Source organism: Pristiophorus japonicus, chromosome 17 (genome assembly GCF_044704955.1).
Source record: "Pristiophorus japonicus isolate sPriJap1 chromosome 17, sPriJap1.hap1, whole genome shotgun sequence".
Lineage (NCBI taxonomy): Eukaryota > Metazoa > Chordata > Chondrichthyes > Pristiophoridae > Pristiophorus > Pristiophorus japonicus.
This window is the reverse complement of record NC_091993.1, coordinates 13,212,477-13,231,228: the sequence shown is the minus strand read 5'-3', so window position 1 is coordinate 13,231,228 and position 18,752 is coordinate 13,212,477. Positions and strand designations below refer to the sequence as shown.

At 44.4% G+C, this 18,752-nt stretch overlaps 1 protein-coding gene across 4 annotated transcripts in view; it reads left to right on the top strand.

Annotated features, from left to right (window-relative positions):
- The window catches only part of LOC139227553 (protein FAM227B-like), a 408,664-nt gene that overhangs the window by 6,882 nt on the left and 383,030 nt on the right, over positions 1-18,752 (top strand). For all 4 annotated transcript variants that reach the window (XM_070858392.1, XM_070858391.1, XM_070858390.1 and 1 more), the window contains exons 3-4: positions 8,916-9,165; positions 16,077-16,132. In XM_070858392.1, the coding sequence (XP_070714493.1) occupies positions 8,916-9,165; positions 16,077-16,132 (306 nt within the window). The remainder of the gene's footprint in view (positions 1-8,915; positions 9,166-16,076; positions 16,133-18,752) is intronic.

Below are 18,752 nucleotides of genomic sequence, written 5' to 3'. Positions count from 1 at the left end.
CATACTCCATTTTCCCTGCCCTAATCAAACCCTTTGTCCTCCTCTGCTGAGTTCTAAATTTCTCCCAGTCCCCAGGTTCGCTGCTATTTCTGGCCAATTTGTATGCCACTTCCTTGGCTTTAATACTATCCCTGATTTCCCTTGATAGCCACGGTTGAGCCACCTTCCCTTTTTTATTTCTATGCCAGACAGGAATGTACAATTGTTGTAGTTCATCCATGCGGTCTCTAAATGTCTGCCATTGCCCATCCACAGTCAACCCCTTAAGTATCATTCGCCAATCCATCTCAGCCAATTCACGCCTCATACCTTCAAAGTTAGCCTTCTTTAAGTTCTGGACCATGGTCTCTGAATTAACTGTTTCATTCTCCATCCTAATGCAGAATTCCACCATATTATGGTCACTCTTCCCCAAGGGGCCTCGCACAACGAGATTGCTAATTAATCCTTTCTCATTACATAACACCCAGTCTAAGATGGCCTCCCCCCTAGTTGGTTCCTCGACATATTGGTCTAAAAAACCATCCCTTATGCACTCCAGAAAATCCTCCTCCACCGTATTGCTTCCAGTTTGGTTAGCCCAATCTATGTGCATATTAAAGTCACCCATTATAACTGCTGCACCTTTATTGCACGCACCCCTAATTTCCTGTTTGATGCCCTCCCCAACATCACTACTACTGTTTGGAGGTCTGTACACAACTCCCACTAACGTTTTTTGCCCTTTGGTGTTCTGCAGCTCTACCCATATAGATTCCACATCATCCAAGCTAATGTCCTTCCTAACTATTGCCTTAATCTCCTCCTTAACCAGCAATGCTACCCCACCTCCTTTTCCTTTTATTCTATGCCATTAAATAAAAATGGGATGCACAGAACAAACTGCAGTCGATTTATGTAAGTTAAGATCCAACTCAAAGTGCAAGATTGTGCTTGAGGCACTCAGTCAATTGACTGGCCCCTAAATGTCATAGGACACATGTTCATAATTTAGCCTCTAACCTCTTGGCCTAAGGGCAACGCCATGGAAAATCCACCAGTTTTTAATTATAGGGAAAGTGCAATGAACTGGTAGTCTTCTGCATTACTCGACATAACGTGATTTAGATCGCAAGGAGTCTTCAGGAGAAGCCACCAAGCAAAGGCAAGGTGTTTCTCACCAAGAAAGAAACCTGGAAGGCAAGTCAAACTGACCAACTCTCTTTCTGGCAGCAACTTTGAATGGAGCTGTCAGAGGCCTAGACCTCTCTGTCAGACAGTTGTGTATAGGACCCAAGAGCAAGGAAGGAGAAACTAAGTAGAAAGATAAAGTTTATATAATACCAATATGCTGCCACTGAATGTCACAACACACATGTTCACATAACATCTTTCTCTTTGCCTTCAAATGCTAGAATACAATGCATTATATGTCTTGCGTTATTTCTTGCCAGTAAGAGAACAATGGATCATTATGCAAGGTCATGAGAAGATCCCAAAAGTAGAATGCAGGCCCTATTCCAGTCCAGATTGAATTTCAGTCACTGAGTAATCTGATGGTTTAATCACAGTCTCTGTATACTGTATCTCAGATCCCATGTTAAGTAAAGGATCCAACATAGCTTTCAACATAGGCACCATAAAAAGAGTTTGATCAAGTAACTATAAATATGTAGGAGAGAGAAGGGTACTGTAATTTCTCTGGAAATCTTGGGAGGTGTTGGGCTATCGGGGGAGTGTTTGCTAGTGCTGTTGGGGAGGAGTTAAACTAATATGGCAGGGGGATGGGAACCAATGCAGGGAGATAGAGGGAAACAAAAAGGAGGCAAAAACAAAAGACAGAAAGGAGATGAGGAAAAGTGGAGGGCAGAGAAACCCAAGGCAAAGAACAAAAAGGGCCATTGTACAGCAAAATTCTAAAAGGACAGAGGGTGTTAAAAAAACAAGCCTAAAGGCTTTGTGTCTTAATGCAAGGAGTATCCGCAATAAGGTGGATGAATTAACTGTGCAAATAGATGTTAACAAATATGATGTGATTGGGATTACGGAGACGTGGCTCCAGGATGAGCAGGGCTGGGAACTCAACATCCAGGGGATTCAACATTCAGGAAGGATAGAATAAAAGGAAAAGGAGGTGGGGTAGCATTGCTGGTTAAGGAGGAGATTAAGGCAATAGTTAGGAAGGACATTAGCTTGGATGATGTGGAATCTATATGGGTAGAGCTGCAGAACACCAAAGGGCAAAAAACGTTAGTGGGAGTTGTGTACAGACCTCCAAACAGTAGTAGTGATGTTGGGGAGGGCATCAAACAGGAAATTAGGGGTGCGTGCAATAAAGGTGCAGCAGTTATAATGGGTGACTTTAATATGCACATAGATTGGGCTAACCAAACTGGAAGCAATACGGTGGAGGAGGATTTTCTGGAGTGCATAAGGGATGGTTTTTTAGACCAATATGTCGAGGAACCAACTAGGGGGGAGGCCATCTTAGACTGGGTGTTATGTAATGAGAAAGGATTAATTAGCAATCTCGTTGTGCGAGGCCCCTTGGGGAAGAGTGACCATAATATGGTGGAATTCTGCATTAGGATGGAGAATGAAACAGTTAATTCAGAGACCATGGTCCAGAACTTAAAGAAGGCTAACTTTGAAGGTATGAGGCGTGAATTGGCTGAGATGGATTGGCGAATGATACTTAAGGGGTTGACTGTGGATGGGCAATGGCAGACATTTAGAGACCGCATGGATGAACTACAACAATTGTACATTCCTGTCTGGCATAGAAATAAAAAAGGGAAGGTGGCTCAACCGTGGCTATCAAGGGAAATCAGGGATAGTATTAAAGCCAAGGAAGTGGCATACAAATTGGCCAGAAATAGCAGCGAACCTGGGGACTGGGAGAAATTTAGAACTCAGCAGAGGAGGACAAAGGGTTTGATTAGGGCAGGGAAAATGGAGTATGAGAAGAAGCTTGCAGGGAACATTAAGACGGATTGCAAAAGTTTCTATAGATATGTAAAGAGAAAAAGGTTAGTAAAGACAAATGTAGGTCCCCTGCAGTCAGAATCAGGGGAAGTCATAACGGGGAACAAAGAAATGGCGGACCAATTGAACAAGTACTTTGGTTCGGTATTCACGAAGGAGGACACGAACAACCTTCCGGTTATAAAAGGGGTCGGGGGGTCTAGTAAGGAGGAGGAACTGAGGGAAATCCTTATTAGCCGGGAAATTGTGTTGGGGAAATTGATGGGATTGAAGGCCGATAAATCCCCAGGGCCTGATGGACTGCATCCCAGAGTACTTAAGGAGGTGGCCTTGGAAATAGTGGATGCGTTGACAGTCATTTTCCAACATTCCATTGACTCTGGATCAGTTCCTATGGAGTGGAGGGTAGCCAATGTAACCCCACTTTTTAAAAAAGGAGGGAGAGAGAAAACAGGGAATTATAGACCGGTCAGCCTGACATCGGTAGTGGGTAAAATGATGGAATCAATTATTAAGGATGTCATAGCAGTGCATTTGGAAAGAGGTGACATGATAGGTCCAAGTCAGCATGGATTTGTGAAAGGGAAATCATGCTTGACAAATCTTCTGGAATTTTTTGAGGATGTTTCCAGTAGAGTGGATAAGGGAGAACCAGTTGATGTGGTATATTTGGACTTTCAGAAGGCGTTCGACAAGGTCCCACACAAGAGATTGATGTGCAAAGTTAGAGCACATGGGATTGGGGGTAGTGTACTGACATGGATTGAGAACTGGTTGTCAGACAGGAAGCAAAGAGTAGGAGTAAATGGGTACTTTTCAGAATGGCAGGCAGTGACTAGTGGGGTACCGCAAGGTTCTGTGCTGGGGCCCCAGCTGTTTACACTGTACATTAATGATTTAGATGAGGGGATTAAATGTAGTATCTCCAAATTTGCGGATGACACTAAGTTGGGTGGCAGTGTGAGCTGCGAGGAGGATGCTGTGAGGCTGCAGAGTGACTTGGATAGGTTAGGTGAGTGGGCAAATGCATGGCAGATGAAGTATAATGTGGATAAATGTGAGGTTATCCACTTTGGTGGTAAAAACAGAGAGACAGACTATTATCTGAATGGTGACAGATTAGGAAAAGGGGAGGTGCAAAGAGACCTGGGTGTCATGGTACATCAGTCATTGAAGGTTGGCATGCAGGTGCAGCAGGCGGTTAAGAAAGCAAATGGCATGTTGGCCTTCATAGCAAGGGGATTTGAGTACAGGGGCAGGGAGGTGTTGCTACAGTTGTACAGGGCATTGGTGAGGCCACACCTGGAGTATTGTGTACAGTTTTGGTCTCCTAACCTGAGGAAGGACATTCTTGCTATTGAGGGAGTGCAGCGAAGGTTCACCAGACTGATTCCCGGGATGGCGGGACTGACCTATCAAGAAAGACTGGATCAACTGGGCTTGTATTCACTGGAGTTCAGAAGAATGAGAGGGGACCTCATAGAAACATATAAAATTCTGACGGGGTTAGACAGGTTAGATGCAGGAAGAATGTTCCCAATGTTGGGGAAGTCCAGAACCAGGGGTCACAGTCTAAGGATAAGGGGTAAGCCATTTAGGACCGAGATGCGGAGGAACTTCTTCACCCAGAGAGTGGTGAACCTGTGGAATTCTCTACCACAGAAAGTTGTTGAGGCCAATTCACTAAATATATTCAAAAAGGAGTTAGATGAGGTCCTTACTACTAGGGGGATCAAGGGGTATGGCGAGAAAGCAGGAATGGGGTACTGAAGTTGAATGTTCAGCCATGAACTCATTGAATGGCGGTGCAGGCTAGAAGGGCCGAATGGCCTACTCCTGCACCTATTTTCTATGTTTCTATGTTTCTATGTTTGATGCAATATTCCCAGTTGCAAGCATTTTCCGTAGATTTCTGGCCCATGAACAAACAGCATGGCCAGATAGTGTAGCTGGTGGCACCACAGCTGGGACGTGGAGCTGAGGCTAGTCAAAGATGCTGCATTAAAATCAGTTAATAGTGACGTTTCTTACACATGCATGAAGCTGGAGTCCGCGGTGACAGTGGCTGGAAGGGAGCTGACTGCCATTATCGTAAAAACGGAGAGATAGTGAATCCCTACTCCCACCCTGTCAACCTTTACCTGCATTGATTGAGAGTCCTGTAAATCAAACATAGGGCAATTGTATGCTTCTACCTGACTCAATGAGAATGCTAGAAAGTAACACAAATGGAACAATCGTGATTACTATTGGCCAGTGAGATTGCTTAAAAGCATCACGAGCATCTGAGCACTAGCACTTGATCACTATTGTCATTGAGGGTTTTAAAAGTAACATGAAGAATTGGAAAGATCATGTAAATACTATTGAGAACTGCGCATAAATAGAAGAATTATTGAGAAAACATTTTCTTAGTCAAAATCTGCCAAAACTGGAAATCAATTTATTCCTGATTTCCCTCCAGAATGTCCATTCGTTTGCGAACAACGCACTTGCCATCCATGAGCTTATCGTGGATGATTGCATCGACATCATGGCCCTGACAGAAACTTGAGGGGCGATGACACCTTACCCTTAAATGAGGTCTCCCTGCCTGGCTATGCCTTCTACCACTTGCCCCACTCAGACCGCCGTGGTGTCGGTGTGGCTCTCATCAGCAAATCACACCATGGTCTGTCCCCCTACTCCTCTGCCACTTTCTCCTCCTTTCAGCATCTCACCTTATTCCACCCCTCTCACCTCTCATTTAAAATTCTCATTCTCCACCGACCACCCAAGTACCATAAAAATGTTATTACCGATATTTCTTCCCTCAGCCTCTGCACCGAGCAACTTCTCATCCTCGGTGATTTGGGCCTCCCTCTCAATTCATCATGCTCTCCTCTGAGTTCATTAGCCTTCTATCTTCCCTTAACCTCTCCCTCCATGTAAACTCCCCAACCCATATTTATGGCCACCCCCTTGACCTTGCGATCTCTCGTGGCCTTGCTACTTCCATCGTGTCAATCGCAGATAAGGCCGTCTCTGACCACTTCCTCGTATCCCCCCCCCCCCGCCAACCCTACCTCCTTCTGTGTCCGCCCCTGGACTCTCCCGAGACTCTCTTACAACTGCTCCAGCTGTTCGGCCTTTGGTCCTCCATTCACCATGATATTTCTGTAGCTACCGATCTGCTCAGTCACACCCTCATCACCACCTTTGATGCCTAAGTCCCTATTAAAACAATTACTCTCTCTCATCCTGGCCATTCCCCCTGGTACAGCCCTGATCTTCGCTCCCTTAAGTCCAAGGGACGCAGACTTGAACGGATATGGTGGACAACTGGTTTGGCCATTCACCGCCAGATCTGGCTGGACCACATAAAGCATTATAGGGTCCTGCTCTCATCTGCCAAAATTGCTCACTCTTCCAGAATCATTCTGGAATGTAAAGATAAACCCTGGCTTCTATTCTCCACTGTCAACTGTCTTCGTAAACCCCTCTCCCCAGTCTCCATCCTCACCTCCGGCAATAAGTGTGATGAGCTCATGGACTTCTTTGTCTCTAAGATTAAGATCATCCTTTCAGCAGGCTCTGCCTCTTCCCCTTTCTTCCCCTAGCCCACTGGGCCAAACTTCCTCGAAGGATCCCCCCCTGACCTGGCCCTGACCTCACACCTTTCTCCAGTTTCTCTTTGATCCCTCCTCATGACCTCTCCGAGCTCATCTTGTCCATAATACCCACTTCCTGCTCCCTTGACCCTATTCCCACCAAACTGCTGACCATCCAACTTCCTTTTCTGGCTCCCATGTTAGCCAACATTTTGTTAGCGGTTCGTTCTCTTCAGGTATTGTCCTCTTCTCCCTCAAATCTGCCATCGTCACCCCTCTCCTCAAAAAAAGAGTATAAAAGGCTGCCCACCATGCTTGAGACTCACTCTGGAGTTACAATAAATGGGACTCAGGACACAACAGTTCAAGTACAATACTAGACCTCATGGAGTCATTCATAAGAGTATTAAAGACATAACACTTATCTATCTAATTGTAGGCAGAAAATCACCTGCAACGGCTTCTCTTGCTGCTTATACATCGTTACCTCTGCTGTCCCCCAAGGATCTATTCTTGCCTGCTCCTATTTCTCCTCTACATATTGCCCCTTGGCGACCTCATCTGAAAACACAGTGTCAGTTTTCACATGTATGCAGTTGCCACCCAGCTCTACCTCACTACCACTTCTCTTGACCCCTCCACGGTCTTTAAATTGTCAGACTGCTTGTCCGACATCCAGTACTGGATGAGCAGAAATTTTCTCCAATTAAATATTGGTAAGACCGAAGCCCTTGTTTTTGGTCCTCGCCACAAATTCCGTTTCCTGGCCACTGACTCCATCCCTCTCCCCAACTTCTGTCTGAGGCTGAACCACACTGTTCACAACTTCGGGGTCAGATTTGATTCTCAAATTGGCTTTTGACCACATATCCCTAGCATAACTAAGATAGCCTATTTCCATCTCCGTAACATCAGCCATCTCCTCCCTTGCCTCAGCTCATCTGCTGCTGAAACCCTTATTCATACCTTTGTTACCTCTGGACTCGACTATTCCAACGCACTCCTGGCTGGCCTCCCACATTCTACTGTACGTAAACGTGAGGTGATCCAAAACTCGGCTGCTCGTGTCCTAACTCGCACCAAGTCCCGCTCACCCATCATCATCATCATCATAGGCAGTCCCTCGGAATCGAGGAAGACTTGCTTCCACTCTAAAAATGAGTCTTTAGATGGCTGAACAATCCAATACAAGAACTACAGTCCCTGTCACAGGTGGGATAGATAGTCGTTGAGGGAAAGGGTGGGTGGGACTGGTTTGCCCCACGCTCTTTCCGCTGCCTGCGCTTGATTTCTGCACGCTCTCGGCAATGAGACTCGAGGTACTCAGCGCCCTCCCGGATGCAGTTCCTCCACTTAGGGCGGTCTTTGGCCAGGGACTCCCAGATGTCAGTGGGGATGTTGCACTTTATCAGGGAGGCTTTGAGGGTGTCCTTGTAACGTTTCCTCAGACCATTCTTTGGTTCGTTTGCCGTGATGGAGTTCTTGCTTTGGGAGTCTCATGTCTGGCATGCGTACGATGTGGCCTGCCCAGCGGAGCTGATCAAGTGTGGTCAGTGCTTCAATGCTGGAGATATTGGCCTGGTCAATGATGCTAACGTTGGTGCATCTGTCCTCCCAGGGGATTTGCAGGATCTTGCGGAGACATCGTTGGTGGTATTTCTCCAGCGACTTGAGGTGTCTACTGTACATGGTCCATGTCTCTGAGCCATACAGGAGGGCGGGTATTACTACAGCCCTGTAGCCCATGAGCTTGGTGGCAGATTTGAGGGCCTAGTCTTCGAACACTCTTTTCCTCAGGCAGCCGAAGGCTGCACTGGCACACTGGAGGGCACTGACCTACATTGGCTCCCGGTTAGACAACACCTCGATTTCAAAATTCTCATCAATGTTTTCAAATCCTTCCATGGTCTTGCCCCTTCCTATCTCTGTAATCTCCTTCATCCCCACAACCCCCCTGAGATATCTGCGCTTCTCTAATTCTACCCTCTTGCGTATCCCTGATTATAATCGCTCAACCATTGATGGCTGTGCCTTCTGTTGTCTAGGCCTTAAGCTCTGGAACTCCCTGCCCAAACCTCTCCGCCTCTCTACCATTCCTTACAACCTACCTCTTTGAACAAGCTTTTGGTCACCTGTCCTAATTTCTCCTTATGTGGCTCGGTGTTAAATGTTTTGTCTCATAATACTCCTGTGAAGTGCCTTGGGACGCTTCACAACGTTAAAGGCGCTATATAATACAAGTTATTGTTGTTGTTGTTTGATTTAACATGACTATACAAAAAATATTAAATTATGCAGTTGAAAATATTTAATCTAAGATATTTGTTTTAGTTTGTGACATTTATCTTTCTTATGTTGCAGACGGATTGGCCAGAGCTACTCCCTGATGAAGATGACTTTAAAAGGAGTATTCAGCCTGCCACGTTTAATTCCTGTGAATCGATGTCACAATATGTTTGTGAACGTGCACCTTTCCAGATGGAGGTTCTCGTTGACATAGGTCAAACAATCGATCAGTTTGCCTCCCGATTGGAAAAATATTCCTCAAAGATCCTGCCGGATAAGCCCAGTCAACCTAAGATCAAAGTCCATAATTTGCAAACACCATCAAGTAACTAGTAACTAGTTTGTGTCTATTTTAGTATTGTTTTACAACAGCAGCAACTTGTATTTATATTGCTCCCTTAATGTGGAAATACATCCCAAGGTGCTTCACAGAGGTCTGAGAAAAAATAGAGACACTGAGCCAAATGAAGAAGAGAGTAGGTGGGGAGACCAAGTCATTGGTCAGACAGGTAGATTTTAGGAGGAAAGGGTTGTGGAGTTGTTAAGGGCTTTAGGGAAGGATTTCCAGAGAGTGGGACCTAGGTGACAGAAGACACAGCCACTAACAGTAGCGCAAAGGGGAGGGTTCACAAGAAGATGGGGTCAGAGCAGCAGTTTGATTCAGCCTGAGACAATAGTTAGGCTGGGAGACGGAGTCAGTGGCAAGGGAGTGAAATTTGTGGTGGAGGGGAGGGACAAAGATAACGGCTTCCGTCGTCCCACTGTTTAGCTGGAGGAAGTTGCAGCTCAACCAGGACTAGCTCTGATAGCGCAGAGGTAGTGGAGGTGTCGAGAGAGATGTTTCATCAGTATACATGAGCTGGAAGAGTTGACGGAGATATAATGGAGCAGCAAGGCCTTGGACGGTTAAAACATAGGATGAGACTTTTAAACTTCACGCATGCGGGGTGGGGAGGTGGGCGGGGAGGCGGAAGCGGAGAGGAGAAGCCAATGTAGATCAGCGGGGATGCAAGTAATGATTCAACAGGATTTGGTGAAGAGTGGGATACAAGGAGCAGAGTTTTGGGTGTGCTGAAGTTTACAAAGATGGAAGACGGGAGGATGGCCTGGAAAGCATTGAAGTAATTGGAGGTGACAAAGGCACGCATGAGATTACCTTCGGCCGATAGGATGATCCAAGAGTAGTGGGTGAGAGGTCAAGGCAGATTTGGCATTGGACGATTAAGCCATTTGTGTACCACATACACTCATGTTTGCATCCCATTGCAACCACTGTAATAAACTCCTAATTTTACAAATTGTCATAATCCAAGTAAGGTTAGCCAGAAATTAATTTGAAACAATATAGTTAAACATTTGACTTACATTTTAACATTTTAACAATCATGGAAAATAAAAGCTCAATTTGAACTTTCCTTAAGGGGGGAGTGAAGTTTCGTTGCAATAGACATATGAGAGTATGAACTGTGGTTTAGGGGACATACTTAACGAATGCTGTTGAACTGATGAGGGGGAAGACTGAGAGAGATCGAGGAGTGGGAGTAGATTCAACAATTAACATGTTCAGTCATTGAAAGGAGGCAAATGAGCGTGGATCTTATTGAGCTAAAGTGTTCAGTTCCATTCACACCTCCCCAGATAATGAAGCAGTCCATGCCCGCATGCAGCAAGACCTGGAAAACATTCAAGCTTGGGCTGATAACTGGCAAGTAACATTCACGTCACAAAACTGCCAGGCAATGACCATCTCCAACAAGAGAGAGTCTAGCCACCACCCCATGACATTCAATGGCATTACAATTGTCGAATCCCCAACATCAACATCTTGGGGTCACCATTGATCAGCCTTACAAATACTGTGGCTACAAGAACAGGCCAAAAATGGACATTTTGCGGCGATTGACTCGCCTTCTGACTCCCCAAAGCCTTTCCATCATCTACAAGGTATAAGTCAGGAGTGTGTTGGAATGCTCTCCATTCACCTGCATGAGTACAGATCCAGCAACACTCAAGATGCTTGACACCATCCAGGACAAAGTAGCTTGCTTGATTGGCACCCCATCCACCACCTTAAACATTCACTCTCTCCACCACCGGCCCACTGTGGCTGCATTGTGTGCCATCTACAAGGTGCACTGCAGCAACTCGCCAAGACTTCTTCGACAGTATCCAAAACCCGCCACGTCTACCACCTAGAAGGACAAGGGCAGCAAGTACATGGGAACACCACCACCTCCACGTTTCCCTCCAAGTCACACACCATCCTGACTTTGAAATATTTCACCGTTCCTTCATTGTTGCTAGGTCAAAATCCTGGAACTCCCTCCCTAACAGCACTGTGGGCATACCTTCGCCTCATGGACTGCAGCGGTTCAAGAAGGCGGCTCACCACCACCTTTTCAAAGGCAATAAATGCTGGCACCCACATCCAATTAATTAATTTTCAACTTACAGCACAACTGCTGAACAAGGACACAATGGTACAAAGTTCAGAACTGAAGTCAGGAAGCACTTCTTCACAGAGAGTGAATAATATGTGAAATTATCTTTTGTGTAAGGTAGTGGAGGCAAAAGCCTTCTACTTAAGATGCTGTGATGGGATGACCCATAGGTTTCTATGAAAAGACGAGCTAAATGGGCTCGCTATTTGATTTTTATTATATTCTTCGATATGGCATTTGCGTGAAGTACTTAAATTCCAACCATCTGTGTTTTGCATCCAGTGTTCACGCATGCAGATAAAAATCTGTGGGGATTTAAATTTCCCATGCTCTAAGGTCACCCCATGAAGTCCTGACTCCTACCTGATGTTTCTGATGTAGAGGATTAAGCTTTGTTTGTATGCTAAAAGAAACAAAGATGGTGACTAGAAGTGACATCAAACAAAAGCGTACTATCTGCCTGTATTAAATTGTAACAAATCTAACTGATGCTTGAGGAGAATGGTTAGGAATTTCTGATCTGACACTAGTTATAGGAAATCAGGAGTTTCCACCACAGCGTGCAGCTGGATCACTGAGCACCACAGCAGCAGCTGCAGCAAGTATGTGTTGTGAGTGGTTGTGAGGGGCAAATCGGTAGAGGGAGCTTGCCTCCATGAAGTGAGCAGTGCTGGGAAGCAGGGAGTCTTCATGAACTAGAGGGGGAGTGGAAGATGGAAGAACAGTGGCTCTTTAAACTGGGAGTATGGTGAGAAGAGTGTCTCTGTCACTAACAACTGCATAAATAATAAAATAATTTAACAATTAGATTTAGCAGCAGCAAGTACCAATATATAGCCACAATAACCTGAAACTTATCTGCAAGAATTGAGAGAAAATGCGACAATTTTTGCTGCGATCTTCCGTTATACTAATGTAATGTTGGATAGTCAGCTTAAGCTATGTCAAGCCAGTACCCCATTGCGCTTTCAACGTAATAGGCCTTTATTGGTTGCTGTCAGCTTTTTTTGGTTTGTGTCATAGTCAGTTTTGGCAGTTTTCTAGGTTGGAAGTATAGTTGAGAGGTCAGACAATATCTCCAGAATGTGATAGTTGATTGTGAATATATAGATTTCAGCTGCTTGTACCAGGAATTGTATCTGATGTCTGCAGTAGGAATTGTATCCAGCATGGGGTGGTTGTGAGATGGAGGAGAGGGAGGAAGACATAGGAGCCTCGGAACATAGAAACAGGAGTGAGCCATTTAGCACCTCGAGCCTGTTCTGTCATTCAGTGAGATCATGGCTGATCTGTGACCTAACTCCTTATATCACCTTTGCCCCATATTCCTTGCTAGAAACATAGAAACATAGAAAATAGGTGCAGGAGTAGGCCATTCGGCCCTTCGAGCCTGCACCACCATTCAATAAGATCATGGTTGATCATTCCCTCAGTACCCCTTTCCTGCTTTCTCTCCATACCCCTTGATCCCTTTCGCCGCAAGGGCCATATCTAACTCCCTCTTGAATATATCCAATGAACTTGCATCAACAACTCTCTGTGGTCGGGAATTCCACAGGTTAACAACTCTCTGAGTGAAGAAGTTTCTCCTCATCTCAGACCTAAATGGCCTACCCCTTATCCTAAGACTGTGTCCCCTGGTTCTGGACTTCCCCAACATTGGGAACATTCTTCTCACATATGACCTGTCCAGTCCTGTCAGAATCTTGTAAGTTTCTATGAGATCCCCTCTTATCCTTCTAAACTCCAGTGTATAAAGGCCCAGTTGATCCAGTCTCGCCTCATATGTCAGTCCGCCATCCCGGGAATCAGTCTGGTGAACCTTCGCTGCATTCCCTCAATAGCAAGAACGTCCTTCCTCAGTTTAGGAGACTAAAACTGAACACAATATTCCAGGTGAGGCCTCACCAAAGCCCTGTACAACTGTAAGACCTCCCCACTCCTATACTCAAATCTCCTAGCTATGAAGGCCAACATACCATTTGCCTTCTTCACTGCCTGCTGTACCTACATGCCAACTTTCAATGACTGATGTACCATGACACTCAGGTCTCATTGCACCTCCCCCTTTCCTAATCTGCCGCCATTCAGATAATATTCTGCCTTTATGTTTTTGCCCCCAAAGTGGATAACCTCACATTTATCCACATTATACTGCATCTGCCATGCATTTGTCCACTCACCTAACCTGTCCAAGTCACCCTGCAGCTTTTTAGTGTCCTCCTCACAGCTCATATCACCACCCAGCTTAGTGTCATCTGCAAACTTGGAGATATTACATTCAATTCCTTCATCTAAATCATTATTGTATATTGTAAAGAGCTGGGGTCCCAGCACTGAGCCCTGCGGTATTCCACTAGTCACTGCCTGCCATTCTGAAAAGGACCCGTTTATCCCGACTCTCTGCTTCCTGTCTGCCAACCACTTCTCTATCCACGTCAGTACATTACCCCCAATACCATGTGCTTTGATTTTGCACACCAATCTTTTGTGTGGGACCTTGTCAAAAGCCTTTTGAAAGTCCAAATACACCACATCCACTGGTTCTCCCTTGTCCACTCTATTAGTTACATCCTCAAAAAATTCCAGAAGATTTGTCAAGCATGATTTCCCTTTCATAAATCCATGCTGACTTGGACCTATCCTGTCACTGCTTTCCAAATACACTGCTATTACATCTTTAATAATTGATTCCAACATTTTCCCTACTACTGATGTCAGTCTAACCGGCCTATAATTACCCGTTTTCTTGCTCCCTCCTTTTTTAAACAGTGGTGTTACATTAGCTATCCTCCAGTCAAGAGGAACTGATCCACAGTCGACAGACTGTTGGAAAATGATCACCAATGCATCCACTATTTCTATGGCCAGTTCCTTAAGTACTCTGGGATGCAGACTATCAGGCCCCGGGGATTTATTGGCCTTCAATCCCATCAATTTCCCTAACACAATTTCCCACTTTATAAGGATATCCTTCAGTTTCTCCTTCTCACTAGACCCTCTGTCCCCTAGTATTTCCAGAAGGTTATTTGTGTCTTCCTTCGTGAAAACAGAACCAAAATATTTGTTTAACTGGTCCGCCATTTCTTTGTTCCCCATTATAAATTCACCTGAATCTGACTGCAAGGGACCTACGTTTGTTTTCACAAATCTTTTTCTCTTCATATATCTATAGAAGCTTTTGCAGTCAGTTTTTATGTTCCCAGCAAGCTTCCTCTCATATTCTATTTTCTCCCTCCTAATTAAACCCTTTGTCCTCCTCTGCTGTATTACAAAATTCTTCCAGTCCTCAGGTTTGATGTTTTTTCTGGCCAATTTATATACCTCTTCCTTGGATTTAACACTATCCTTAATTTCCCTTGTTAGCCACGGTTGAGCCACCTTCCCCGTTTTATTTTTACGCCAGACAGGGATGTACAATTGTTGAAGTTCATCCATGTGATCTTTAAATATTTGCCATTGCCTATCCACCATCAACCCATTAACCTTTGATTAACAAAAATCTATCGATCTCAGATTTCAAATTAACAATTGATCTAGCATCAATTCCCGTTGCGGAAGAGAGTTCCAAATGTCTACCACCCTTTGTGTATAGAAATATTTCCTAATTTCACTCCTGAAAGGTCTGGCTGTCATTTTTAAACTATGCCCCATAGTCCTACACTTACCAACAAACGGGAATGTATCCTATCCTATCTGTTCTCCTTAATATATTGAAAACTTCGATTAAATCACTCCTTAACCATCTAAATTCCAGGGAATACACCCTGGTTTATGTAATCTCTCCTCGTAAATTTAACCCCTGGAGTCCAGGTATCATTCTGGTAAACCTACGCTACGCTCCCTTCAAGACTCAGCCAGTGTGCGTTATTTAACATATATACATTTTCAGGAATGGTTTTATAGTTGAGGTGTGAAGTATAATGAGGGATGAGTTATTTAGTGAATGCATGAAATGATGAAATGTGTAGGGCTTCAAAGAAACACCCATGTTGCAGGCAGTAGTTATATTTGGTGAGGAGTCAACTCTTAAAAATGGTAAAGATTTAAATTGAAAATAGAAGAGCACAAATATTCTCAAGATCGCAAGTCTTGTGGACTACAATAATAAATGTAAATTATTTTCTCACAACAACAAACTTTGCTCAAATGGTGTGTAGGTTGGAGAAGCAGTGCTGCTTTGTTACAGCCCTATATTTGATCCATGTTCCCTCCAAGAATGGCTCCTTACTGGGAGCATGCAATTGGTGAATTTACCCTTATATGTCACTTTGGCTCAGTTGTTAGCACTCACGCTTCAGAGGTTGTAAGTTCAAGCCCTATCCAGAAATTGAGCACATAATCTGAGCCGATACTTCAATGCAACACTGAGGAACTTCTGCTTCATTAGATGTCCCGTCTTCAGTTGAGACGTTAAATTGATGCCCCATCTTCTTGTTCAGATGGATGTAAAATATTTCATGGTATTATTGAAAGAAGTGCAGCAAGTTCTCCTGGTGATCTGGACAACATTCGTTCTTAAACCTGCATCACTGAAAACAGTTAAACTGGCCACTCATCTCATTGCTCTTTATGGAACCTTCCTGTGTACAAATTGGCTGCTGCATTTCCGACATAACAACAGTGACTATATTTCGAGAAGTAATTAATTAGATGTGAAGCACTTTGGGATGTTCTGGAAACGTGATTACGCACCATATAAATGCAAGATTTTTTTTTCTAAATCTTGTCATAATATTTTATAGTTTGTTTATCTGAACATTATTTTTAAAATCATGTATTTTTTTTGTTCCAGGTTTTCTTACACAAATGAAGAATGCTGATGCATTACTAATACATCCCAGCAGAAAGGTAAAAACATTGCAGGGATGTTTTACCACAAATGTCTTACCAGTCAGCTGTAATTTTTATGATCACTACATAACTGCATGAAAATAAAGCCAAAGACAGCCATTTGGAGTGTTGGGGTACATTTCCTCGGGGCTTCTCCTGCCAGCTGCCGTAACTTCGGTGGAAACTCTGTGTGGTAAATAGTGCTTCTGCCAAACTTCCGCTGAAGTTACAGCTTCAGAGCAGGAGAACCCCCAAGGAAAGGCCTGCGTCACTAATTTTATTGCCCAATTATCACACAAAAATATGATATCTAAACATCTGAGTTATTTCAGAGTAATGTTTATACTACTCCACACATTTCAATATAGGTTTAACAGTGATAAATGTTTGCTCCCGATAAACTAAATATTCAATTATTTGGGGCAAGAACAATTACATTTAAATATGCAAGCCACATTCTGATCTGCTTTTGTCAAATGTGGCTTGACATTTGGGATTCCTGTGCTCCTACGCTATCTTGGTCATTTGGCACTCTAATGCTCAATTTGGCCAAAGCATACAAATGATGAGTATTTCAGGTCTTTACGTCTCAGTACAAAGCAGTCCAGTAACATTAATCAATGCCATCACTGTTGATTCGTGTTTATGACATGAAACCTTTTTTTATCTAACTGCTATGATTTAACTGTACTAGATTCCAGCATACCTTACTATGTAGTACATCACTATTTAGTATAGGGCTGGATTTTCAAGTTTTGGGATTATTGGGCAAAAACAGTAGTGATACGTGAACATTTTAGGACGAACTTTAGGCCTTTGGGGTCTGCTTGCAAAGGGAGGCATTCCACGATTATTTGCGGCGCAAAACGTGAGTTTCGCCAACTTCAGTGCGGGGTCGTTTGTGCTGCAAGAGAGAGGGAAAAAAAATTCAAAAAAGCATTCCAAAAACATTACCAAGACCCCTAACTAACTAATCGTTGCAAAAAAATAAAAACTTTAACTTATCTTTTTCAAGAGGGTATAAAAAAAATCAGAAGAAAACATTGCATTTAGAGTGAGGATTCTAACAGCACAGCATGATGGTTAGCATTGTATTGCCTGTTCTGCTACTCCATCCATTGGGACATTGGCTTGCAGGGTTATCTGGAGCTCAAATGGCAACCGGTCAACCCCTTCAGGTCCCATTAGTGAGTCAGGTTGGCTGGTCAATCATCAACAGTGCCCTGGATTATGGCGTAACTTCCTGGCTCAGACAACAGATTACTGATTCTCTATTAGAGGGTTGATTCGGTTGCAATCTAATGTCACCAACTTTGCCATCTTGGATCCAATTTGACCACAAAGAGACTGTATCCCCTTGCATGCCCACCTTTGAAAGAGGTAGAAACTAGCTGGTTATTAAACAACTGAGGCGTGTGAGTATGAGTCTTCACTAATAGTAGTAATAGGCAGTCCCTCGTGACCCAGGAGCGGCGCAGCAGTTAACAGCCCGCTGCTGTTAACAGCTGCGCCGCTCCTGGGCCATGACCCCACCACTGTTAAATGCTGCGCGTTCTTTGGTCATGACCCCGCTGATATTAAATGCTGCGCTGCCCCTTGCTGGGCTCGATCTTCGCCCCTTCGCTGAGCTCGAATAGTGCCCCTCGCTGGACTCGACACCCCCCCGGGCTCGGATGCCGCTCCAATGGGCTGCCTGGACTCCAGTGACTTCAGTCCAGTTGCCCTTCTAGAAGTGGTCGCACTCCTGGGCCAGCTCAAGCCGCTCCCAGCAGTGGCTAGCTCTCTTACTTATACCCCCACCTGCCGATGCCGTTTTCTAGCAGGTCGGATGGGGTGGGCACCGCTAGTTTTCACTAGGCAAGCAGCAGATAACAGGATTCCCTCATGAACGCTATGGTGAGTAGCACAATTTGCGTGACTGAATTTCCAGTATCCTCGTGACCACAACTTGGACACACACCATACCCAATGGAACAGTGATTCCACTTCCTTAGGGAGCGCAGAGCATCCGGGACAGCTACTTCTCTCTTTACAACCAATCGTGGTGAGCACCATATCCTGTGTATATGAACAGGCAGTCACTTAACCAGCTTCCAGGTACTATCTTCCAGTAACTGTAATGGCAAGCCTCTGAGTTTCTTCATCAGTTGTATGATGAACATCTCCCTTTACCAAGATAGAATGACATAAACAGGACAGCTTACATTGTGCCAACCACCTTGATGGTCTAGACATCCAAGTCCAATGTTACATACAGGATTATTCATCAACTGCTTAATCCAGATCCTCGTGAGAGGTGTTGTCCGGAGGAGCATGCCTGCTGTGAGGGTGATTTCTTCTTCAGGGTGATGATTGGTATCACCCTTGCCTCTGTGGTAGCACCCTCGCCTTTGAGTCAGAAGGTCAGGAGTTCAAGTCCCACTCCAGAGACTTGAGCACATGAGGGAGTACTGCATTGTCAGATAGTCAGATGAAACTGAGCCCCTATCTATCCTCTCATGTAGACATAAAAGATCCCATGGCATTATTCAAAGAAGAGGAGGATAGTTCTTCTATTATCTTGGCCAATATTTATTCCTCAATCAACATTAAAACAACAGATTTTCTGGTTATTTATCTCATTGCTGTTTGTTGACCT